This window comes from Corvus hawaiiensis, chromosome 4, assembly GCF_020740725.1.
Source record: "Corvus hawaiiensis isolate bCorHaw1 chromosome 4, bCorHaw1.pri.cur, whole genome shotgun sequence".
NCBI classification, from domain to species: Eukaryota; Metazoa; Chordata; class Aves; order Passeriformes; family Corvidae; genus Corvus; species Corvus hawaiiensis.
This window is the reverse complement of record NC_063216.1, coordinates 52410205-52437521: the sequence shown is the minus strand read 5'-3', so window position 1 is coordinate 52437521 and position 27317 is coordinate 52410205. Positions and strand designations below refer to the sequence as shown.

At 35.2% G+C, this 27317-nt stretch overlaps 1 protein-coding gene across 3 annotated transcripts in view; it reads left to right on the top strand.

The window, feature by feature from the left end:
* IMMP2L (inner mitochondrial membrane peptidase subunit 2) overlaps positions 1-25935 on the top strand; it is a 426547-nt gene extending 400612 nt beyond the window's left edge. For all 3 annotated transcript variants that reach the window (XM_048300487.1, XM_048300489.1, XM_048300488.1), the window contains exon 6: positions 25440-25935. In XM_048300487.1, the coding sequence (XP_048156444.1) occupies positions 25440-25559 (120 nt within the window). In that variant the 3' untranslated portion in view covers positions 25560-25935. The remainder of the gene's footprint in view (positions 1-25439) is intronic.
* Positions 25936-27317: the final 1382 nt, after the last annotated feature.

Here is a 27317-nt window from a genome sequence, read left to right as displayed (position 1 = left end):
ACTGCCCATCATCAGGTACTAGGATGTATAAAATTTATGTAAGCTTTAATGCCCAATGTTACACTGAAAATTTGTACAAAAAGAGTTGTAAGAGAAATGAAACACTTAGGGGTCTTGCAGCTCAGCATGTTCCTTTGATTTCTTTTCTGATTATACTTACCTGACTTAAAGCATGACTATCATGTTTTAGGTAACAGAGATACTGCATTGTCCAAATCTTGTCTGCAACATACAGGAATAGGAATATAATGACAAGGGTTCATTTAATTTAATAGACCTCCCAGCTTGTCTTTGAAAGGTCTCAATGACATGTATCAACAAGTAAGGCACTTCATTTGATACAACCTTAATACAATCCAGGAGGTATTTTGTATTAATTTGCACTGCCATGACAAAGCCTAGATTAGGCCATTCTGGTGACAAGTCTGTTCTAGTCTCACAACTGTTAACACAGGTAGACCTGTAAAAGTGGTGGGAAGTTTAAGCTTGTGTTTACAGATCTAGAGATGCCTTTGCATGTAATAATGGAGTTGTCTGTCTGGTTTTTATATATTTAAACCAAGTATTTTAGCTTTTGAGACAGATGGTAAAATCATCAATGAATTGCAACAGTTGTAAGAAGTGTAGGAAGAGGCAGCAGCTAAAATTGCTGTGTCCCAAGATCGTTTCTAAGTTTATGAATTCCAACCCACACTTTTAACTACAAACAGGTTTGATTTACTTACTACTGGTTATCTAGTTCCTTGTAATCCCAGCCATTGTTTAGGAATATCTTAAGTAGTTTTTGATCTTTCAACAATATGTATTTTTGTCTTTTCTACATTTGCATAGCAATGTATAGGAACACCTGGACCTCTGGCTGTAGTCACCTGCTTGGGAAATTGGCTAAAAATGGCATTGATGTGTATTCCCAAAAGCAAACATTAGGATGATCTCCTTAGGATGCATCTGTGGTCAATACAAAACCAGAAAGATAAATGAATTCTGTAGAACGTGTTTCAGCAGGGTCTTAACCTCTGCCACCATTAAGAGTAAAGAGAGTGAAGACTAAGTAGTTAGTGCCTGGATTTAGCTACAACACACATATTCTTTCTTGCATGTATTTTTTTCAAATTATGAAACTATTCTACTGAATGCTTTGATTGGAATTAGATCGTTGTTCCAGGTTGCACAGCTTACGCTTTCTCATGATGCTGCTAATATGAAATTCCAAGTATTCAACCTTGTTAATTAATATGCAGTATGTCATTGTGGAAATGGCTCTACATTTGGATTCTGATGATTAACCTTGTATAATTTTAATCACATACAAGTTGCCACTTATTTACATTTTAAATAACTTTCACGATTTTTTTAGTATTTTGAATGTATCCTGCTTTCTAGGATATACAGGACTTATTTCCAAATTGAACAGGACAAGAAAGTATCTCTCCAACTAGGAGAAATAATTATTGACATGCTGTACAGATGTCCCAACTTTAAAGAAACTTAAAAACCTAAATCTGTGTCACGTTAAACCTTTTAATACTGCTTTTCTTTAGAGCACATGTGACGTAATAAAAATTTGTGGAATTTATTATGAAGAATGAGAAAAGGGAGGAATGTATGACTGTAAGTGGGTTTTCTCATAAGCTCAAAGATATTAAGATCCTTTTCCTCAAGGCACAAAGGATAACAGCAGAAAATGTCTCTTTAGAAGTAATATTATTTATTTGCTGTGTGCTATGGGGAATAAAACAAATAAATGAAGGAGGAATTGTGCTTGACCATTCACAGCCATAAAATACTCATTGTTCAAAATAATTTGAGTTGTCAAGTGTACAAGATTGCATACTGTTACTTGAGAAATTATCTTCTTTCATATGTTACGGTATTCTCCTTGGTTCATGCTCATTTTTTGGTTGATCTACTCTGTAATTTTCAGTGTTTCATGCAGAGAAAAATATCTTCTTTCTATTTTAGAGCATAGACATTTCAACACACATATTAGAGGTCACTAAATGGGAATAATATAAATTTCTCATTGTCTTGCTTACTTGTATTATCTGATACTGATTTATCATAGAATTGTAGAACCATGGAATGGCCTGGGTTGGAAGAGTCCTTAAAGATCATCCAGTTCCAACCCCCTGCCATGGGCAGAGACACCTTCCACTAGACCTGGTTTCTGTCCATCCAGCCCGGCCTTGAACACCTCCAGGGATCTTGGCAACCAAAATGTCTCTTGGCAACCTCTTCCATTGTTTCAGCAGCCTCACACTAAAGAATTAATTCAAGATATCTAACTTAAATCAACCTTCTTTTCGTTTAAGGCCATTATTCTTTGTTCTATCACTACATACCCTTGTAAACAGTCCCTCACCAACTTTCTTCTTTAGGTTCTGGGAGACTGCTCTGAGGTCTCCTCGGAGCCTTCTCTTCTCCAGTATGAACAATCACAACTCTCTCAGCCTCCCTTTCATAGGACAGGTGCTACAACCCTGTGATCAATTTAGTGGCTCTCTGAACTCACTCTAGCCAGGTCCATGACCTTTTTATGCTGGGAGCCTGCTGCATGGCTTTGTGGGATATTTTTTTTTTTTTTTTAACAGGTTATTAGTGTAAAAAACATGTAAATATATTATTCTGTAAGTTTATCCAAAATACTTTTTTTGCTCCTGTGGTTTCTGTAAAAATAATTCAGGAAACTGTAGAAGGTTTTGATCAGTTCTTATTAGGCATATTGCAACTGGCTTCATATCAGCAGTCAGATGGGCACCAGTTGTGTACAAACTAGCAACACCAGAATTAGGATTTCAATATTGCATTACTATTTAAAAGAGCTTTGCTTTAAGCAGAGAAAGTTCTGTCTTGAAGTTTAGGAAAAAAGGAACTTTTAACTTTGCATAATAGTTTAAAATATAAAAAGAAAATATTAATATTTGCTATAGTTCTTAATATAGTGCATTTCATAATACTTTATGACTTACCCAGTGTAAAAGCTACTTTTTCCTGCCTCTAGGTATAGCCATGAGAGATGTAATATTCTAGGTATTTGTAAATATACCTTTCTAGTGGAACATCTTTTTACACATAGAACATCCTTATCATCTTATCATAAAGGTGTTGAATTTGAATTTAACAAATCTACTGAAACAGTGCCTTATTTATAAAACTTAAAATTGGTTTGGAAAGGTACATAGTGCAATGACTCAGATAAAAGCAAAATATTAGATAAATGGAGAATCCAATTGTAGTTGTTTCTAATCCAAGCTTTAGTTTATATCTTGAGGAATGATATCACTAATGCCTTGTCCTTGTTTACTAGAAATGATGATTTTAACTAGGGTCTCCAGGGACATTCAGAATTTCCATGAAACTGAAGGTTTGTTTAATCCAGTCACACAAAATTTTCCGGGGTTGCTCTTGGAGAAGTGATACATAAAGGTGTTTAACCACATTTTTCCTTTAACAGCAGGTAAATTCCACTTTTGTTTCAACATGCATGCAATGATTGATGCATTCATGAGCTCTGGAATTTATTGTTAAATTTTCCTCCCTATGAGAGCAAAGCTGTGTTCCCAATGAAGATACAAGCTGGTACAATATGAAAATGGGTGATATGGATTTACATAAAAAATTATAGAGTTCGCAGTTGTACAATTTGTTCAGCTGGGGTTTGTTGAGTCTAGAGATGCCAGTCATTTTTACCCTGAGTAATTGGACTTTATAGACTGATTATTACAGTGTATTAAAAAGGATCAAAAATTTAAATGGCCAGGCACAACAAGAAAGCTGTGGATTACATGCCTCTTGCAGCAAAATTAATGTTAAATTTAAAAAAAAGTGAAGGTGACTTCTACTTAGTTCTTGGTGTTTGTGAGATATGAAGTGCAATTTAATTCACAGATGGAACAGCACTTCCAAATTATCCTAAAATTAGTGTCTCCTTGAAGAGATGAATAGTACTGTTAAACAGAGAACTCCCTGATGCATGAGCAGTGAGTGCTGCCTTGCTGTGCAGTTTAATCTAAGTCTAATCTATGCAAAAAGTTGCAGTTTCCCCAGCTGAGAAACTCTGAGGACCTGCACTGGATCCTCTGAACAGTGGATCAGCAGTGCCAGCCTGTCTACAGGCTTTAATGTCTTAGTTCTCACACTTTTTAAAAAATGCTACAATTTCTGTAGATATAAAGGTTAGTGACTTATTAGATGGATTGTTTTTTAAATTTTATTTTTGGGAAGAGGGGTGAATTTTAAAGTATGTTATTGACTTAGTAGAAAAATAGTAAACACATGCCATTCCTTGATCTTCAGTTGAAAAGGCTACAATATCCCAGGAGTAACATTTGTTCCAATTAGCTGTAAAAGTCTCAATTGTTGAGCTGCTTGATCATTGTTGTTATTTTCATAGAAACAGTGATCTCATTCTTTTTAACATGCCTTACCTCTCAAAATAATTTTCAAGTTCACTTTCATTTTTACCTTGGACAAATCTGTGATGGTACCAAGTGACTTCTTGGATGATTCCATTTTCCTTACTTCAGTCTGCTTCTAAAAAGAGTAGTGACTCTTGCAAAATAACACAGGCAGCCAGTGTGAATTTTTCTGTAATTCATAGAACAGTATAAAATGCAAGAAAATTATCTCAGAAATACTGATTTTCAGAGAAAATATTCATTAACTACCTGCAGAAACAAAGCTCCAGCATAACTTCTTTTCTTTGTTGTTGTTTTTTTCTCTATTTCAGACGAAAAATATAAACCTCAAGTTTATTTAAACCTGACAAATATTGTGAAAAATTAAACTTATAATCCCTATTACCTTAATAGAAACCTATATAATATTTATAACCATAAATGACTATAAGCATTGAATGTTAATTATTGGGGGTAAAACTAGGAACCCGACAGTGACTTTATATTATATGTAAAAATGAAATAAAAATAGCTCATTATCATCTTTTTCATTAAAACTCAGCTATTTTTATGTTGGAACAGTTCTTGATGAATTTTGTATATGATACTTTCTTTACTGTCCATGCATTCTGAACAGTAAAATAAGTATGTAGGCTGGATACACAGAATCTTCTAAAAGCAGACAAAATTCAAACTTTCACTAGCACACCAGCTTCTGATATTTTCCAGCAATTATTTCTGCATCTCACGATTGCATCTCTGGCAGTGAGTCCTCAATATATTTTTATTCTTCACTGGCTGCAGATTGCTCAGGCTTCACACAAAAGATTCAATCTTAAAGTACTTTTAGATGAAGTTCTTTTGACTGCAAGTAGTATAGAGTGACTGACTCATTTCAGATGTGGTCCCATAGAGAAAACATGGCATATCTACTGCAGTGGAAGTGGAATCTAAAAAAGAAAACCTGGGAACTGAGGTTAAATTGAGAGTTTTTAAAAAGAGAAATTGTGTGATTAAATGCTAGCCAAGAAATCTTTGGGTTTAATGCATTAAGCTTTAATTCTGAAATGAATATTTTTAATCTACTTTTGCATCACTGATTTTTATTTTTTTTTTTAATTTTATTTTTTGGTGGCAGTGTGTTGCCATGGTTAGAACAGAAGCAGTATACAACAATGTCTTTGTGATGGCTGATGTGAGGTGACTTCTTCCTCTGAGCTTAGCAGCTTTTTGAGCACACCATTTTAAAGCAACAAAACTAGATATAACCAATGTGTTATTTAGACAGGTTTTGCTACATTTTATCAGACTGCCCCAAGAGACTTTGGCTTTACTATTCTCTTATTTCCTGACTCACCCTGTTGTCATGTAATATAATGGTATTTAACAGATTGCATTTGGAACCTGATTCCACTCAAGGTCACTAAGATTTCAAACCCTGCAACCTATGCTCAGTAATTGACCTGCAGTTATTACTGCCCTCCTTTAGCAGTATAAAAAGAAGGACTTCTGAGAATATTCTGAGGAAGAAAAACCCCCCCAAAAAATTATTCATTAAACTGGGAAATGCAATATCAGTTGGCGTATTCTGGGCCAGTGAAGGGAGCTTTGCTGCTGTCCTCTCTAAATTTAGTACCAAGTAATTTAGAAAGCTAATTTAATGTCAGATGATGTCTTGCATTCATTTCGAGGATATCTTTTGAACAGATAGATTTTAATGGAGAACATTACATGATTTTTAAGTCAATATAGAAGCCCAGATTCTTTTAATCTAATCATAAGCTCTGAACAGAGACACCCAAATTAATAGCACAGTTGCCTAGCTTCCCTCTAAAGTCAAGGGAGAGAAACGGGGAAAACTAATACAACTTACTACTGGTCTACCTCACATTGTCAAGGTCCTCTCTTTCCACTGGTTGTCTACAGAGCTTAGCATGATTTTCATTTTTGGCTATTGATTTAGGTGAGAGAATCCAAGTTTGCTGAATTTCTCATGGGATTTCAGGAGAATGTTGAGAGAAGGTCTAGTAAACAAATGATTCAATCAGTCTCCATTTAACCTCAGGTCTTAGACCTAAATGTCTTCTCAAACTCAATTTTATAACCTTAATTTACTAAATTTAAAGTGCATTTTAAACTTCTCCAAATAAGGTTAATACCTTAACAGTAACCACTGCTCTCTCATGCTTCTCTCTTTCTGTTTTGGACATCAGAGCACTTCAGCACAAAGCATTAACTGCCAGGTTAAATCAATCTTTTTCTGATGTCTCATTCCAGGACATGTATTATGTTAATTTAGGCCTATCAAAACCTCTAAGGTATTTCATTTATTATCCCTCCTGCATGCAATAACCTCTTTTTGCGCCAGAGAGATGTTTGTGTAGGAAGTCTCTCTAAAGAAGGCAAGATTGCAACGTGTATTCCAAGTACAGAGAAATTAGGTGAAATTGTTCTCTGGTGATGGCTAGGGAACTTTTCCTATGTAAAGACAAGTATCCTTGAATTAGGAAAAAAAGCAACAGTATAAGCCAAGGATGATAGTGCTAAAAATCTTTGAGTCTATTACTTCATTCACCCAAAGAGCTCTGAATAAGGGCCTGCATATGATTCCTTTTCTGGGTATTTGTCCATCTGCTTCAATAGACATTGAAACATACCAATGAGGTTAAGTCCAATGTCTATTGAATCAAATGCAATTATATCCCTTAAATCTAATAAGCTCTGTGTCAGTCTTGTAAATTTTACAGTAGTCTGCACTATATTCTAATAGCTGTCTGAGTCTAATGACTGCGAGGCAATTGGCTGCTTGCTGTTCATATCTTATCTTACATAAACAGACAAAAGATTCAGAAATTTTGGAGGGAACAAGTGTTCCTCCTTGTTTCCATAAGGCTTTGTTCTGTTAGATAAACGAGTTCTCTAAACAAGTCCCTCAGGTCAGTAACACTTTTTAATGTTGAAAAGAATTTTTTTTAGTAGCATTCACAATTCTGTAATAGAAAACAAAATATTTGAGGTTTGTTTTGGTTTTTTTTCCCTTGGAAAACCTAGAATTTCTCTAAACATTTTTCTCCTTTCCCCCCCTATGAACAGGAGCATTTTTACATAAGAACTTCAGTAAGTACCATGAAAAACAGTGCCTGTGTAATAGTGAAATTCATAAATCTATGTGTTTATTGCAAGCTTTCATGTTTTTCAGATAAGTCATGATAAGCTATGGCATTGTTACATATTATGCCTGTTGGAAATAGTAGTCCTCATCAAAAGCAAAACATAGTGCAATACTAGACTGTCATCTACTTATATCAGAATAATTGTACTTTTGAGCCTTGTTGCTCACACTGTTCTATAAATTAATATTTGAAACCTATAAGATTCAAGAGGTGAAGTTTGACATACACGTTTTACATTCTATAAATCTGTTGTTGCTTTCTTTCTTGCTTTTTTAATCTCTCATTTTGCAGAGGAAATTAAATAAATCTTAGGGTCAGACTCAGGTGTCCTTAGACATGAGCAATAGCCCTGGTTTACAGGAATAGTCCTCTCAAATTACAGCAACAAGCTTTCAAGTAAGTTACTAATCAGTTTGGGGACAGGTTCCAGACTCCAGTCAATGTTCAAATTACACCTGAAAATAAGACATTAAGAAACTCACAGTTGACTGTGGCTTTTTATATGCAACGTGTATCATTTTTAAAATGGAAATAAATATATATATATATACACACATACACACAGACACACACACACACATATATGTATAATTAGCCATGGGTAGCTTTGTTTTCTTTAGGAAACACCAAGGGTAAGAACTAGTCTCTTACAAAGCTTTAAACATTATTATCATAATCAAGAAATTACAAAAACAATTCCATGTTTAACTTCTACCACTGACCCTGGTTTGTTTAATAAAGATACTATTATTTTTAATTTGACTTTTAATTTATTTTATTGTCATCTAACTGACTTTCTGTAGAATAGCAAACAAGTGTTAACAAAAATTACTTTGATGTTTTTGTTAGCCAGCACATTTTCAAACACTCTGCACTTCAAGTGTCTTATTTATGAAAAATAAAGGGCACTTCATGTTTATGCATATCTTTTTTAAAGACAGTTTTTATACCACACTTTGAAGGCTGAGAAGTTTTCAGAACCTTTACTGTAATCCTTGCCATACTCTTAAAATAGCAAAACAAAACAAAAACTCACACCCAAGCTTTCCCTATGGGTGCAATGTCATGAGCAAAATGTTGACTCCTGAGTGATAGAATGTGACACACTCCAAATCCAAAAAGGATTTTACATATAAATGCCCTAGCTCATCATGTTAGTGTCTGTGTCAAACAGAGAAAAATTACATCTTCATGAGCAGTTGGTTACCTTTTCTGTTGAATTTTAGGCTCTCTTACATTGTAACAGTGGCATTTGATAGTGGAAAAGTTGGAGGACACAGACTAAATAATTAATGATTTCCTAGTGTTCAGCAAGATAATGTCAATGAACTAGGTGTCATGAAGTAGGAGGGAAAAGGAAGTAAAAAATAATTGCGAAAACAGAAATTTTAACTTTTTTTTTTCAAGAGAATAATAAGATTGTCACTATTTAGTGACCCACAGGGCTCATATATCAAGCATAAATTTATGTGACAGGCTGTCATCTGAGCATTATTTCTGACATGGCATTAGGATACAATCATAAGCTATTTAAAAGCTATCATTTTTAGTTACTTGCAAATAGTTCTAATAAGCATGTTTCAGAATTTTGCTATTTTAACCCCTTTTCAAAAACTTCATTAAATAAGGATTAATTTTGACATAGTTCTAAGTAAGAAATCTAAAATGATAATAATCAAATTGGCTCAACCTTGTTTATGTAAGAGCAATAAATGTGGTTAAAGTAAGATGCAATTTGAATTAATAAAGATTCTGACATCTCTTTCTTAGTAGCTTCATGTCTATGATGCTCAAGAAAAATAACGTTTTATTTGTGTTTTTTCATTATGTAAATGAGTGTGTATAAAGTACTGAAGAATGGTAAGTGGAGACTGAACTTTTTTATTGTCACACCTTTGAGAAAGTTGTTGATTTTAAAAAGAATGTCTCAATTTCTGTGTATGTATATTTTGAAGAACAACCTGTCTAGCATTTTCATTAGCTTGAGGGCTTGGTTTAGCATTTTCAGAAATGAATATTAGTGTTTAAAAAGTGTTGATAGCAATGCCACAGTACATGCTAGCAAAAACTTTAAATAAACAAAGAGTTGCAGGGAATGGGTTTTACTTAACCAAACTTGAATGTCTTATAACCTCAGCATTTGAAAGCTAAAAAACCATTGAAACTTTTTTTAATCACTAAAGCCAAAAACTGAGGCCAGCTGAAATATTGTCTCTGAGAATAAACTGCTTTTATTATTTTCTATTTTCTGTTATGTTTTCTGAATAGCTGGTATAGAATACAAAATGTGTTGTTCAAATTTCATGTTCATTTTACCTCTCTTTAGAGGAGAATCTCAAGTTCTCTTTAAAAAGCCTTACTCTTTATGGTTTAAAAGATGACCATAACAATTTGCTTTTGTTGCAATCAGACAGGTGAGATGGCTTCTCTCATTCTAGATGAGCTTTAAAAAACTAACAAGAGATAGGACATGCCCCATTAATCTCAGTTAAGGCTTGATCTAAGGTGATGTTCTGTGGTCAGAGAATTAGGTATTTGTCCAGATACCATGGGATTTAGCTTTTTTGTTGGAGAATTTACCTTTTTGCTGAACTTGGAAATTAATTTGTCTTGGAAATTGTTTCTGTATTCCTTGTCATCCACATTGTGCTTGTGATTATGCCTTGCTCTCCAGCCCTCCTCATAAAACAGCATTTGGGGATTTATGGTGGATTCCCTTCCCATGTATAATGGAGCTAGGCAGCAGAGAATCTGGGAACTGCAGCAGGGTTCTGCTCTCTGCAGCAGTGGATGAAGGTTGTTGGTTTCTCATGCCCGGGGACTGCTACCAGCCAGCAACTAGGAAGCCTTGTGGATAAATAATTAAGGCCAGCTGGCACACACATGGGAAAGATAACAAACCCGCCAGAATGACACTGTAGGAGGGGGCACTCAAGAGTTGTAGCTGGACTTATGAGGGAAGAAAGTATCAGGATTCTACCCAGATACAATCTGTACATAAAAAATACCTCACATAAACGTGTACTAAAGGGCTTTGGACTATCTGGGAATTAATTTCAGCTGAGTTCTTGCAGAGACTATGAAGAAAGATGCTATAAGGAAGTATTTTGAGATTGAAGAGAGGGCTGCCTTGCTGCAGAACACAGCAGGTGCTGCACTGGACTCTGCTGTTGCCATGGATGCTTAAGGTTAATCTTGCTAGGTATAAGTTTTAAGCTTTTGGTTTCTTATTTAATGTGTTAGTATTAACTGGGAATGTTTTCCAGTTGTAGCTAATGCTCACTGATTTTATATAATTTCTGATGTTTGGGGAGGAAGTGTTCTAATTTCAGGATGTGAGTTGTTCAAGCATCTCTAAACTCCTATTAAAAGGCTCTAGATGCTATTTACAAATTCCTTTTTTTTTTTTTAAGTCCAGCTCTCTTGAGAATCTGGCCCTGCATTTGTCCACATTTGATAAGAACTGCATTTTACCTTATCATTAGCTACTAATTTTCATTTTCTTACTTTCTGCATTTACAGAATCATCATTTTGACCAATGTATTTCACTCATGCTTAGAATCACATCCTCAAGTCTACAAGCACACAGTGTGGCTGACTCCAGTTTAAGACTGATTCTCTCTTCAAATGGGCTAATGGTGCCTACCACCAGATTTCTGAGGTCAAGGCAGATTCTGATTCACTTCTGCCTTTGTGTGGCTCCAGACACCATGAAAACCTAGGTCACTGTGAGAAAGTTGGAGTAAAGCAAACATGGGAGCCTTTCTTTTTGTTCTTTTTGTAGGTTGGGTGGTTTGCCTGTTCCACAAAAACATGCATTAGATTCATTGAACAAGAAAATACACAAAATGCTTTGGAAACAAGAATGTAGAATCCTTACCAAGCTCAGACTGGGTTGCTTAAGCTGTGCAGTCATGGGAGAACAAAGATGCCTTGGGGAGGTTGCCAGAATCCATTGCAAAGCAGTTGCAGTAGCCATCTCTACATTGCCTTTGCCTACAGCTGATGGAAATTTAGTACTTGAACAAGTGAGAAGATGAACTATTAATAATGATCTCATTAAAATATGGAGCATTTTTTTATCTGCATTGAAAGCTAAGATCCTGAAGCAGAAAAAACAGCTTGGTAAACATACAGGAATATATTTTCTCCACAGCAGACTGATGAAAATGTATCAGATTGTGCTGTCTGCAATTTCACTGCTGCTGTCTCCTCAGCTAATTTGAGAGACAGTACTTGGATCTTCAGGCATTGTAGAAATGGTGATGGCTACACTGTCTGATGCTGACAAAAATGTGACTTTTGTCCCCCAAAACACTGAGATACAAAATAAGCAGTGGATTTGTAGCATTTTTTGTATGTCGTTTTGTTATAAAGGTAAGCACTTAAAAGGAATTTTAATCACATTGATTTTTCTACTGGAAGTGAAAGAGCTCCATGTAAAAAATTAGTGTTAGTGGTGTTAAGTTTTAACATTTATATCTTTCAAATCCTAAATGTGCTAATCCTTTTCCTGTACTGATGACTTGGCAGTCCTGTGTGGTTATATCTTGCTAAAAAAGCTTAATAGCTACATATAATCTGAAAAATTGAGTCATTTAAAGAGTTAATAAACCTAGATCATCAGCTCCCTGGAAATTTATTCATTTTATTTTATTTTACTTAATTTTAATAATGTGCTCAAGTGTATTATTTGAATATTTAAAGTTCAGCACATGCTTTGCTGAACTATGGCTTGATTATGACTATGAGAGAATATTTTATTACATATGCAGGGAACTGAATTCATTAGTCTTCACTACTTTCTTGCTTATCATGTAGGGCTTAGGAGCAAGTTTTAATTTCTCCATGAGATAAATATAAATCTTGATGGTAAAGTTGTGGATTAAACCTGATCTATTGGGTTTGTGTGGCCAGGTTTTGACGTGACTGAGGGGCAGGGACAGGACACTACAGGTGTGGCTTCTGTGACAAGCTGTGTGTGCTAGAAGCTTCCCCTATGTCCAGCAGAGCCAATGCCAGTCAGCTCCAAAATGGACCTGTCTCACATTGGAGAAGTTCGTGGAGGATTGTCTTCCATGGGAGAGACACCCTCCTGGAGCAGGGTAAGCATGTGAGAAGTTTTCCCCTTGAGGAGGAAGGAGCAGCAGAGACAATGTGTGATGAACTGACCACAGCCTCCATTCCTGGTCCTCCTGCACTGCCGCAGGGGGAGGAGAGAGAGAATTTGGGAGTGAAGTTGAACCGGGGAAGAAGGGAGGGGTGGGGGAAAGATGCTTTTAAGTTTTTTTTTTTATTTCTCAATACCTTTCCCTGACTTGATTGGAAATAAATTAAATTAATTTCGTCAAGTCTGTTTTGCTCATGATGGTAACTGGTGAGTGGTATCTCCTTGTCCTTATTCTGAACCATGAGCCTCTGAACCATGTTCTTTCCTCTGCCCAGCTAAGGAAGGGAGTGATAGAGTGACTTTGGTGGGCACCTGGCCTCCAGCCACATCTGTTAGTGCATTTGGCTAAAGACGAAGGTACCTTTTTTTTATTTTGAAAAGAGCAGCCTGTGACTCGGTTATTTGGTTTATTGTCCTGTCTTGTTCTGCAAGGAGACATCAAAGAAGGCTAGAGATCAAGGGTAAAACAGTAAAAAGTAATTGGTGAATGTGTGCCAAGAAGAATACCGAAGGTCTTGAAGAGAGCTGTGGGAGAACTCTAGCTGTCCACAAAGCTGTTTTTCCTATGTCCTAGTGAATCTTAGACAAATTTTATGTGCCTTGTGAAGGTATAGCACAGGACTTTGAAGAAGCCTCTGCCCTTCTGAATGAGGAGGCACAATGGCCAGTAGAGGTTTCCTGGTACATTTCAAGTGGCAGAAGGCAGTACCTCTCTTTAGGCCAGTTAACTGAACCTCTAATATAATGGTCAGGGAACTCATATGTGGGCTTCTCCCATTCTTCTTTGTTTTTCTGATGTCCTCCTAACTAAAGGGAGCTGACTTCTGGTCCCCTACCCCTCCTCTGGATCAGTCTGCTGGGTCTGCTGGTACAGAAGCCAGGCCTGGGGACTTGATCTGTCGTGTCACTGCTCTACAAAACTGTCTTCTCCATAAGCAATGTTGTTCCCTCGCTGAGGGAGTTTTCTGTGGAAAATTAAACAGTCATCTCACATGTAAGATGTGCAATCCTTGTAGACACAGGATGGTGTGGAAGAACTGCAACAGCATTTGATAAAGGTTATATCTTGATAAGGATGTGTATCTTGTTATATTTCTGATACATTTTGTGAAACTTTTTTCTCTGAAAGACCTCTTATACCATTACCCTAAGCTAATCAGGAGTGAACTAAAGAAAAAAAAAATTGAAGAGGTTTAGTTATAGGAGAAAATATATTCATAAGTATATAGTGTCAATTATTTAATCATAAATTCTGTTATGAAGTGGAAGGATAGCTGTATGATTTGAATTATACAAAGAAGCCTTCTATTTTGACAAATGTCACAGTATTATATAAACACAATGCTAAATAATAGTAAGATTGAATAAGAAAAATATTAACGTTTTTGAGATTTTTTTTTTCCAAATAAAGTAAATGCTGGGTTTAGTAAATTTAATCTTCGTCTCCACAGTTTTAACAAAAATACAGAATAAATCAGATAAAGAGAAACAGTATTTAGTAGTCTTAAATTCATAGCTATTATTATAACTATAAGGAAGAGAAAAATATTTGTATATATTTGAAGCATTTCTGTAGGGTTTTTTCCAGTAAATCAACTTGAGGAGATTACGTATACAGAATTATCTTGATGAAATTTATCAATTTAGATGAGCTCTAGCCATCCTCACACAAAGTGGTCTATTAAAAAGTCTTTTATAATTTTAATAACGTCTCATGCAGCTACTTAATGACATTTTGATATCCTAACTGCTCATTGAATATTTACTCCCCATTGCTTTTCATAGCTCATATTGCCAGCAGCATGTTTTCTCTAAGTCAAACTGTTTCTGTCGCCATTTTAAAAGAAAATATAGGCAAGCCTCACAGTAGGGCATTTTGAAATATTTAGTTAAGTAGAATAGTCTATTGAACAGTTGTCTTTTTAAGGTAAGAGAAAATAAAAATTATTTTATGAAGAGTATTGAAACAATTTCATTTGTATCAGACTAAATCTAAAACATGTGATAAAAACCACAGAAGCTCTGAGCCGGCTGGCAGATATGTTTGCTGTACATACAAGCTATTGTTGTTGAAAATCTATGAGCAATTTAGCTTTAGAAAAGGCTTGCTTTGCCCAGTAACAATTGTAATATCATAAGGTCTTGCACCATTTTGTTTTAATTAAGAGGTAATTTCTCACTGATTCCCTTAAATTAACTTTTCTGGCTACTGCTGGCCTTTCTTTTTTTCTTTCTTACCTCAGCATTTGATAATTACTGTAAGACGTCTGCCAAGGAAAATTTAAGGTAATGAACTTTCCCAAATACTCCCAGTGCTGTCCCATCACAGCGCTCACTGATGGAGCTGTTCAGGCTGGAGCTACTCCTACAGGCAGAAAAGGCATCAGTGGGATGAGATGTTCTCCATTACATTCTTTAGCTTTGGTACTTCTCTAAGTTCATAAATAGCCCTGATTTTTGACCCATGAGATCAGGTACTTTTCAGAGCTTTTAGAAGAGATACAAAGAATAGAAATTAGCTGCAACTAGCATGTGGGGGGTTTTCACATCACTTGTCTTGAAGAAGAATTTGAGTGTATCTAGAAATTAAAGCCTACTGCTTCCTTCTCCGGTAGGACTCTTTCCGTTCTTTTTAATCCTCCTGAAGGAGTCTGAAATGTCATCTCTCCCAGCTTGCACACATGTGATCCCTGGCACAGTTGTGGATTTCCACAGAAATTTGGTGGAATTTCACCTGTCATCATAGGTTGTTTGCTCAGCTTTGAATAGTAGCCACTCATCATTAGGGCTTGCTTTATCTGTGAGCATGCAGTGGAAGCAGAGCAGGAACACACCAGGGCTCTCTCCCCCATATTGCACAGAGTGTTATGGTAAATCTCCATGGCCAAAGCAGTGCCTGCATGCAGAAGTTTGGTTCTCCTGGAAGCACAGAGGATTGCAGAGGAGGGGCAACAGAGCAGAGGGCATGGTTGCCTCTGCTTGAGGACCAGCCTGTGGGGATGAGCTGTGTCTGCAGAGAAGAAGCGTAGTGAGAGGAGGAGTTGAGTCCCTGGGTAGTGTGTGAACTCTTGGGGCCACTCGGTTGCTCCTGCGCTTGAATGCCTTGCACTGTACCCCTGTGTTTGCCAAAGCTTCAGGCTGAACCTATATTAATGACATGCAATGGCACCAAATTGGAAATCAACTTCATTTGTGATGTACAGCAGTTCTGTTTAGTGTCCTAATTGTTCAGTCAAGAAAGACACTGCACATAATCAATATCAGCGTTGTAAGCTGAAAAGTGTCACTAAGCCTGACATTATTCTGACTGTTGGCACTGGTACAATATGTTGCTGAACAGGAATTCACATTGAAGGCTTTTATGTATTCCTAAATAATTAATATGCATAGATTTTGGAATTAACTAATACTTTCTAGGTGAAGATAATAAATGTGTTGTAATAATTCTTTTCTTCCTGCCACTCAATTTATCAATTCTTAAAAAACTGAATTGCAAGTATATTATGGCTTTTTTATGTGTGTTTCTTTCATGAGAGCTGCTAGTACATTTTGTTTTTCTGTTGAGTTACATGACTTAGTGACAATCCTATTTAGTCAGGAACTTTGTGCATCATCCAGTGGAATATTAAAAAGCTTTTAACTATTAAATGCTTTTTATGTATATGAAGCATGCAAAGGACATCATACTGTGCACTAAGCAAATTCTTCCACCATTTTTTTATTACTAGAAATCTAAAATAAATAATAGATTGGTTTATAAATCCTTTTGTAGACCTATTTAGCATAATGGCTCTGTTAATCATAAACAAGAAAAAATATTTGCTAAGACTGCTATACTTACTGAAGAAAAAAGAACAGTAGTCCTGTGTTATATGCTAACCTCTATTTTAAAAATATGTCTTTAGAGAACAGGAAACACAGCAAAACTGTGAAGGGGTGAAGTTAATTAGCAATAGTGGTCTTTTCAATAATATATCCATGACAATTCCAAGAAGAGGCATTGAAACAGAATTCAGTTTGTGGAATTCTTGTACTAAGCCTGTTACTGCATTTAATTTAGGCAATGGCATTGACAGCTGATTCCTTCAAGAGATGAATAAGAGATGCACCACTTTATACATAATTCCTTTAAATCTGTGCTACTTCTTTGAATTTCAATTATGGTTCATTGTTAGCTGGTCTTTTTCTGCACATTTAACTGTAAAGAAATCTCATATGTGAAATATATTCTATTTTGAGTGACCTTTTCCTTCCTTTTCCTCTTTGGTAACTTTAGGTTTACATAAACATGTAGACATGATAGGAAAATGAGTGTGCAATCCAATTATTTTGATATTTAGTACATTTTTTCAATTCAATCAATAACCTGAGTTTTCATTACAATGCAGTGAGTGTGGTCACCTCTAATATGAATAGCTTAAATTGCAAAACCATGTTGGATTGGAGCAATCACAATTGTAACACTAATGTCACACAGCTATTCTGTGCTAACATGCAAATTTTATTAATTCTGGGAATCAACCATTGCATTTGAAATATATTTCTCTCTTGTACATGATTTTTTATGATTTTTTATGTGCATATATGTGATATGAGCATAATTTTTAAGTGTATACTTTCACTAAGACTCTTAAAATAAAATAATTGTCATTTATATATTTTCAGATTTTAAAAGTATATTTTCTATCTAAATGAACACTTCTAAATTTGATAACTAATACAGGCCTTTACTGATTATATACTAGCTCTGTGAAAGAAAACATATATGGGATGTTTTATCTGTATCTGGAGCTGCTGTTTCAGCTATCAAACTAATGGAACTGTAATGGAACACTAAGTAACAAAATTAATGGGCTGCATTCCTTTCTTTGTCACTAGATCTGTGTGGCTCCATTAGGTCTGATTTCTTCAGTTACAAGAAGAAAGAACGATGAATATGCTGGCACTTTGCTATGTATTAGAAAGGAATTTATCACTTTTTGTATTCATGAGCTAGTTGGCATGTTGTTATGTCAACCTCCAGTGAGCTGATATAAGTTAAAGAACATCTACTGGGGTATGGGTTTATTTACAAAATAATTTATTGATTCGAATATTTGTGTTATTCTTGGATTCATAAAAGAAGGAGGTGAAGGATATTTGTTTCTTCTGTCACTGTTCGTTATCTTGGATATTTCTACTAGAGGAAGTGGTTTCTCTGGGATTTTACTGTAATCCACAGGATCTTATTTTTATTGAGCCCTTTTCCTACTACTGCATTTGATACTACTTGTTTCAAGGTTCAACCATGTACAAAAGATGAAATGTAATAGCAATCATGTTTACTTTCTATTAAAGTATGGATTTTTTTGAGAGATGAATTTACTGGGACAATTCTCTGTGAGACCATTTTACAGCTACCATCTAATATCAAAACCCAGTGCCACAACCTTTCTTAAAGACATGGAATCTAATTTGGCACAAATATATATGTTCCAGGTATTATATTTTTGTTGGGGTTATAGCTGAAACACTGCGTAGTTGCAAAAGTATTTCTATCTTAAGGATTTCTTTTGATTTTGAGGGCTGAAATATTCTTGAGCTTTTTCCTCACCTTTCTCATTAGCCTGGTCCCTTTACGCAGTTTTCAACATCCGTGCAAATTTGCCATACCCAGTCTTTAAGAAAATCTGTATCGTCAAACTGCAGCTGATTGGCTGATGCAATATAGGTAGCGGGGCTATGAACTACTAGATCTGGAAAAATTTATTGAAACTCTATGCCTTCTCCAATGGTGCCATCTCTAAATCACTCAGGGTTTTGACATATTAGAGAATTTTTCATCTTATGTGTATTGACACCTTTCAGAGCCTCTCTCGGAACTGGCAAGTATCCAGCCAGCAAAACATAGTCTGAATCGACTTCTGCAGTTCCAGAATTACTCCTGACCACCTCCAACGAGTTTGTATTATGAAACAGAAAATTTGAGAAGGAAATTTTGTATATACCTGATGATCCATAGTGCTATGCGAAAGGCCATATGTAAAGCTTCTTAGCTAACCGGCATGTGAAGAAAAAAATGTAATGAGAATATATTACTTCAGAGAATAGAAAATATAATTTGAAACACTGTGATTGTCTATATTGCTTCATCTTCTTTTGGTTTAAGAAAATGTTAGTTTTTTGTGTTTGCATGTTTATCATTGGCCATGACATTTGAGAGGCCTGTGCAATATTGCTAGAATATAAAAGACTAAAGCAAAAGTGACTACAAAACCAGAGACTGGCCTTTTAAATTGTAATTTTCTCACTGTTGATGAAATTTATCAAGTACACAGGTTATAATCTGTGGTTCTTGTAGTTTAGTTCTTTCTAGTTTGCTGGGTAGCTATTACTGTTTTCTTTCAGTGGTATTTTTGGGTATTTGCACAATTCAAACATTTATTAATGAGACCAGAAGACAGGAGTATTGCATTTTTTCTAGGCTGATATATGACAAAACAAGATCATCTTTCTTCTTCAGAAGTATACTCATACTTAAGTACTTACTGTAGCACACCCTCAGAGAGGATTTTTGTGTTGACTCAGTGTTAAGAGTTACTGCTGTGCTTTATTATTTTCTTCCTATTACCTTTTCTTATTATTATCTTCTGTGACTGATCTAGATATTCCTAGATTTCTAATTTTATACTTTGTAATGTGATTATTATATCTTCTGTTACAAAGATGTAAATGCTTCATGTATATTTCATGATTTTATTGAAATAACTATAATTTCAGTCACAATGCCCCTAAGTCAAAATACAATGTGAGGAAATAATGAAACAGTCAATTTAATTTTCTAATTTTGATTGTTTTGGAGGTTTTTTTAATGGAAGAAATAGTGAAATGTATTTATTAACACTTCATCAAAATCACCATTTTTGTTTCAGAAAAATATGAAAACAAATATCAAGTGAGGAAAAGAAAGGCAGCTTTTCTTTACTTTGCACCACTTAATGAGAGTTTATGTAGCCTCAGAAAATTAAAAGTAACTTAATGTTACAGTCAAAACTTTGTTGTGAGCAAAACAACAAAATTCTGATATGAGAATCCACTGAGTCACAGCTGCATTAAAATCACAGCTATTTACAGTGTTTTACTGACTGTTAATAGGATTAGTTCAGTTAGAAATATAGCACCCTTTGCACTACAAATTATCAAATTAGTACACTATAAGTCTCATCAAAACAGTTCAAAAAATGTCACATAACCACTTTCAGGTAGCTATCTTTTTCTCAGTGGTTATGTTGCCTCTTTACTTCCCAAGGTTGGCAGTACCCATCCTCAAAATGACATGAAAAGGGTGCTTTCATGAGTTGCTGGCACCCTGAATTCTTCAATTTCTTCTTTCGCAATTTCCAGTAGTTTAGCACATTTTCTAACTTTTTTTTCTTTGTTCTTTATTGGTTTGCAACATAATTTTGTGTCCCTGTTTATTATATATTGTATTTAATGATAGCATATTCCTTGTTATTGTCCACCTTTATTTTCCCTTTACTTGCCTTAAAACCTTTTTGACAGTTGGTTGGTTTTTTTTAATGACCATTTTCAGTCTGTTTTTATTATCCCATGCCTACAGTCCTGTATACGTCATTATTATTTGCAAAACATAAATATTTCATCCTATACAGAATATTTACTTTTGAATGTATATGTAAAAACTCTGATTATACCACAAGATTATGCAAACATAAGCAAATATAGGCAGTATAAGTGAAACTGTAACAAATTAATCAATAGTCACTCGATCATTAGAAAATTTGTTGCAGCTAAACAAGCTGAATCAAAACTCCAGGCAGGAGAGGTAGGTTCAGACAAATCCTGAGAAATTAATCTTGAGGCCTTGCAGAGCTGATACAAGCTATGCAGCTCATTACTGGCAGTGGCTGTACTGAATTGCAGCTGTACTAACATCCTTGCATTTTCATTTTCTCTCTTTGTCTTACTACATGTCTGGAATTGTTCAAAACGCGTGTGAATGTGACACTTGGGGATATGGTTTAGTGAACAACTTAATCATTGGATTCAATGATCTTAGAGGTCTTTGTCAGTCTAAGTAGTTTTAGTTCCATGATTCTATGGTTATTACTTCCAATTAGAAAACTGACAAATTAGGAAGTCTAACTTTTTCTAAAGTTTCAAAGTGGATTTTTTGGTTCTTCATTGCAGTTTCTCAGGTTGTATTTAGTGGTGTTATTCTTCCTTGTTTCAGAGTTGTTACAGAATTTGAAATCTTGGCTGTTTAAGGTACAGCAAAATGAAGAAGGCTTAAAGAAAAAAGAAGCAAGGAGAAATCTGTGGGGAATGTTCTTAAACCAAAGTGAACTCATGACTAGGAGCTACAATACTTGAATTTAGCTGTTTGGCTGGACTTTACATTCTGTGGGGAAGTTGAGCATACCCTCGTTAGGTTGTCGTGGTTTCACGCCAGCCAGCAACCCAGCTCCACACAACTGCTCACTCACTCCCCCGCCAGCAGGATCTGGGAGAGACTTGGAAGGGTAAAAGCCAGAAAGGTCATGGGTTGAGATAAAAACAGTTTAATGGTAAAAGCAAAAGCCATGCACATAAGCAAAGCAAAACAAGGAATTAATTCACTGCTTCCCATGGATAGGCAGAGGTTCAGCCATCTCGGGGAGAGCAGGGCCCCATCACATGCAATGGTGACTTGGGAACCATCATCCAAACCTTCCCTTCTTCCTAATTTCCCCAACTTTACATACTGAGCATGATGTAATACGGTCTGGAATATACCTTTGGTCAGTTGGGGTGACCTGTCCTGGCTATGTCTACTTCCAGCATCTCAGGCACCCCCAGTCTCCTTGCCAGTAGCGGTGGCAGTACGAAAAGCAGAAAAGGCCTTGGGTCTGTGTAAGCCCTGCTCAGCAAAAACAAAAACATCTCTATTTTATCAATCCTGTGTTCAGCACAAGTCCAAAACACAGTCTAATACCAGCCATGATGAAGAGAATTAACTCTACCCCAGCCAAAACCAGTACACAGGATCACACCCTTATCTGGACTTTCCTTTTCTTGAGATCCAAACTGAATACCTGTTATTTCCATAGAAACTTTGATGTGCTCCACTGTATGCTGTATCCATGTATACAGGATGACACTGTATCCATGTATACAGGACTCTTGTACAGTCTGAATACTGCTTTTCTCATTGAGGTGATGTATTTTAGAACCAGAGGAAGTGATATTATTGTAAGACTTCATACTAATAAAAGTGGTTTATCCCAGCCTGTTAGAACAAAATGAGCAAGATTGTTGTAAGTACCACAGCAGATAGCACTATCAGTCTCAGGCTTATCTTTTACTAATGCAGTGCCAAAACTAATCTGTCTCCATACAACTAACATACTAACAACAAGCAGGCACTGAGGAAATACGCTTTTAGCACAGTAACAGTGTCAAAACAGTATTATTAATTCAAAACTTACTTTGCAGATAAAATTGCTGTGTTAACAAAGTGATTTCTTAGTTGTTCAACTTAATATTCAAAGATTAAAAAAATGCTTAAACAGTTCAGCTTATGCACAGTAATATGGATTCAATTCAATATAGTGTCTGTTGTTGCCACAGCAAGAATAACAAGTAGGTCATAATGTAGAAATAACCCCCAACTATTTAATTGCTGGCATCTCTGTGACAGAAAGGAAATACGTTCTTCAAAGAATTTATGTCTGCAAAGTGCTGATTTTTCTTACAGTTAAGACAGTGTTTCAAGGGGATAAACTTATTTTCTTAAGTAAAGGGAGAAAATAATGTCTAAAAGTGAAGTGATTAATTAATAGATTATTTCAGTATTTCACTGTTACAACACAGTGTAACCTTTCAGTTCACCCTTCTGAGTTCATTCATATCTAACCTTGATGAGGGTAAATCTCTTAACAAGGGCAGGTTATTCTCTGTGAACAATTCCGTTCTTCCTCAGTGAAATTCATAGCTGCTATGGTAAGTACAGAATAATAATAGGCAATGGAAAAAAGTTATTATGGTTGTTTGCAGAAGTCAAACATCAAGGTGCTTTTAAAGTGAACCTTTAAGTTATTATAAAAGAAGTCCTATAGCATCAGTGTAATTTGTTATTTAGCACAGGCTTCCATCACCCAACAATATCTGTTTTTCCTTTTTAACTCTAGTCATGTTGTAAATCATGTTTATAGGAAGGAGATTTCTTTATTAGTTTCAAGGCAGATGATGGTCAGTAGAAGTAATCCTCTGGGCAAAATTATTCCCAGCCTCAGCTTAAAACATGTTTTGATTCATTTATTATATTCTCAGTCAGTTTGCAGACCTCCTACTGACATCAGTAACAAGCAGTGTACTGAGAAAAACACAGAGCTTTGAAAATGAGATGTTATTTGTGTTTGAAAAGAGTATTTTAACATTTTTCTCTGTACTAATGCTGTCATATTATATATGCAGCTGTGGGATTTTCTGTGGTTTTATATTTTGGCATCAGCCTGTAATGTTTGTGCTATCATGCTGTATGCTCAGGGAAAAAGACCCAACATAGTAATATTACATTGGGTAATATATGGGCTAATTAAGATAAAGGATGTTGTGAATGCCATAAATATCAACCAAACTACACAGAAGTGTGTCAAGACATTAAACAATGTTGCTCAATGCTGGAAAAAGAGTTGTCACTTAGTAGCCTGTCCTTTACTTAAATGTAGCAGGAAAAGATGCAATGGATCTGGGAAAAAAGTGGTCCCTGCAAGGGATCTAGCAAGTGAAATATGATACTAGATTGCAATTCAGTGATCCACTTCAGATTCTTTTAGCTATCATGGGTTATTGAGTAACCAAATTATATTCAAGTAATTCAGCACCTGCTTCATCAAGCTACGGCATGTGGAATTGGATATATACCACTTCAGCTTCACTGATTTGATTATGTAGTAGAGAGAGACTGGTGAATATACATTAATCCTATGAAATTAAATCAAGAAAATTAGCTGAAGATATTCCTAGGGGCCTATTTGGTGTCTATTAGCATAAAATGCTGAATTACCTGCTTACTAAAATCACTTTTTTTTTTTTTTTTTTTTAATGAGAAATGGAATGGAACTGAGTTTACATAGGAATTTAAGCAGCAAAGTACAAGTTCAAACCAGAAATCCATTTAATTCCTGTCTCTTACAACAGCCAATACCTGATCATTGAAATAAAAGAATAAAACAAGTATACATTTTTTCCCTTGGTGGTTCCTAATATGGAGTGTTAAGACTACGCTGTTTATTTATGTTCAATTACCTGTGTTGGACTTTGCTTCCATCATTATTTTTTTTGAACCAGTTTGCCATTTTTTTCTGGTCTCTTCAGTATCCTGTATAATGTATGCAAGTATGATGTAATCCTGCACACACTGAAAAGCATTTCCTTTTTGTCGGCTTAAAAAATTCTTTAGGATAATATCATTGATGTTTCCTTGTTCTTATGAGAAATAATGACATAAGAGGCAAATAAGCCTACACATTTTTTAATCCATGCCATTACTAATTCTGTAGACTTATAACACTGTTGTCTATTTTGGAGTCTGAACTATTTAATTTTTTCACAGACACAGACATTCCAGTATTTCTAACCATATTTTTGTCCTGTTTATAACTTTTCTATTGGTGCTGGATGCTTATTACATGCTATTTTCTCTAGAAGTCTAAACAATTTAAGATGCAGAAGTTTATCCTGCAGGCTTTTTAAATTAACCGAGATTAACTCCATACAAAATGACTTAATTTCACTGTTAAGTATGGACTATCTTATCTCAGTCTGAAATTGTGACTGTGCTATTCTTACTCTTAGTCTAGCCATTTTCATACCATATATGAAAAGAGTCTTGTTTATAATTTACTTAAGATTTTCTAAGTAATTAAGTTTTCTAAACTATGTCATCTCTGATTCATTTATAAGCAATATCAGAATTGAATTTTATTTGGATTTATTGAAGTAAAATATCAGTGAAGTAAAATTATTGAAGTAAACAAAAATAAATAATAAGATGGTAAAACATGTTTTCAAAACATATTAATTAAGTGTAAGTAGTCCTAGCACTTCAAAAGTTTTTGCTTTTTAGAGAAATACATTTTCATCCTCAGAGAAATCTTTACAATTCACAGTAATTTTCATTTTTGGTTGAAGACAAAATAGATTTTTGAAGGAGAGTGATAAATAGTAAACACAGCATGTTTAGAAAAGCCACTATCCTGGTATGGTTAGTACACATGGCTCAAATCCGAGACACAGATTCTGCTTAACTTACTCAAAAGATATACTTGAAATTTGTTCTCTGGACCCAGAATAACTAATAACCAAAAAGCTTTATGTGGATTATAGAATGCCTCACCTATTTTGAGCAGCTTTTTTTCTTGAAAATCAAAAAAACCCATTCCTAGTTCTTTGTTACAGACAGTACATCTCAGCAAGCTGTTTTGAGTTCCAGAAGATGTTTTATAAAAAAGAAAAAGAAAAAGAAATTTTTACTAAAGACATTTTCTTTTCCCCTCATTACATGCATGAGAGACTACTCACTCTTCTGCTTTGTATTCTCCCATTCCTCTAACAAATCATCACGTGCTTTGTATTTTTCACGTACTGATTTATTTGCATTATAAATAATGCAGTAAATATTATATTATAAATATAAATAAATATTTTGCTTGCAGGTTTCTCTTGGACTTCTACATGCCCGAGCTACTCATATTCTCTGGCCTCCACAACGCTGGCAGAAGTTACAGCCAATGCTACCTCCGGAGCGCAAACCACTTCACAGAGAGCAAGAGTGATCGGAACGTTCAGACAGGACAACACTGACATGAAGTTTAACCAGAAAGAGTTGCCGCGGTTATACCATCACCTGTAAGAGCTTTGCCAAGTGCTTTGACATCAGGTGTCAGTTAAATAAGACATCTTAGTGTTACAATGCCACCAGAAATTCTTCATGTTTCTTCTGTTTGTTTGTTCTATTGTTTGGTGGGTTTTAAAAATCTCGAACGTTAGGGGATTGTATGTTAATTCAGTTTGAAATAATTGGTTGTAGAAGGACTGAATGTTCATTTTTTTCAGGAAGCGGTAACATGCTTGGCTTATGTCTGTACCTGTGCTTCTCTGGACAAGAAACTATTAAAACCTTCAATAAACTATGTTGATCTTTTACATTCACCTTGTTTCTTTTGTAATTGCATGGAACCTTTATTAATATCATTGATTGCATGTGAAAAACCAAAGAAAAAAAACCCCTAAACATAATATACTTTGGATTGTCCTATAATTTCTAGTAATGAAGAATCAGTACTTCTGTAGGTGAAAAGTTTTTAATGCAAGTTTTTTCTATTATTAAACTGAGTACATATTACTTATTTCTATTTTCTTTTTCAGGATAAAAATAATTTGTTTTACATAAATACTCCCTGTATATCTTGTTGAATTAGATATTCAGCCAAAATGTACAAATGATATTATCTGTAGTATCTGAAGGCATTGTTTAATTCATGTTTCAAGTAGAGTAAATCTTCATTAATACTGATTGCCACATTTCTTTGGAACTATGTAATTATATAAGAAATGTACAACTAATATTCTAGTATATAGTTAATATTATAAATATACTCTGTGAAGGGGCAGTAAAGCTTCTGCATACATTTTAAGTGAAAAGAACTTGAAAAATGACACATTTTCAATGACAAATCTATATGAGCCAGCTTATGTTCATATTTATAGAATTCTACTTCAGATAGGCTAGTACTTAAAAAATTTAACAAATCACACAAAAGATCTTTCCATATTTTCAGCTAAAAACATGCAATTATCAGAATTTCAGGCAAGATTAAAGTAAGTCTACAGCTCTTTGAACATACACATCTGCCTTATGAGTTAGATGATAGCTTCAATCACTATAAAAACTATCTATCTAACTTTCTTCTTAAATGCTCCAGCTCTGTAGACTCTCTGAATACTTTATTTTCTATGTGTGTCAGGATCTTTCTTTGTTCCAAAAAGGTGTTCTATAGGTCTCTGAGCTCTCTTAGTTAAGCTAATGCAGTTTGTTTGGGTACTATTGCAGTGAACAGAATTATTCAGGGTCAGAAGGAGAAGCCAGGGAACTATATGCCTGTAAGCCTGCCGTCAGTGCTGGGGAACCTTATGGAACAGATTATCTTGAATATGATCATATGGATGGCCAGCCAGGGTTAGAATGGGTTTAGCCAGCACAGGTTTAGGAATAGCAGGTCCTGTTTTACCAACCTGATCTCATTTTATGACCAGATGACCAGTGGATGATGGAAAAGTTGTGGATATTAACCTGGACTTAAGTAAAATCTTTGACACTGTCTCCCAGAGCACTCTAATGGAGAAGCTGGCAGCCCACTGCTTGGACAGGTGCTCTCTTCACTAGGTTAAAAACTCTTCTTTCTGTATTTTTTCACGCTTGATCCTCCCCAAATCATCCCCATTTCACTGACTTTGATCCCCTAAACATCTCAGAAGTTTTGTGCAGTACTGAAATGCTCTTCCCTGCACTCCACAGCAAGACCCATACCCCT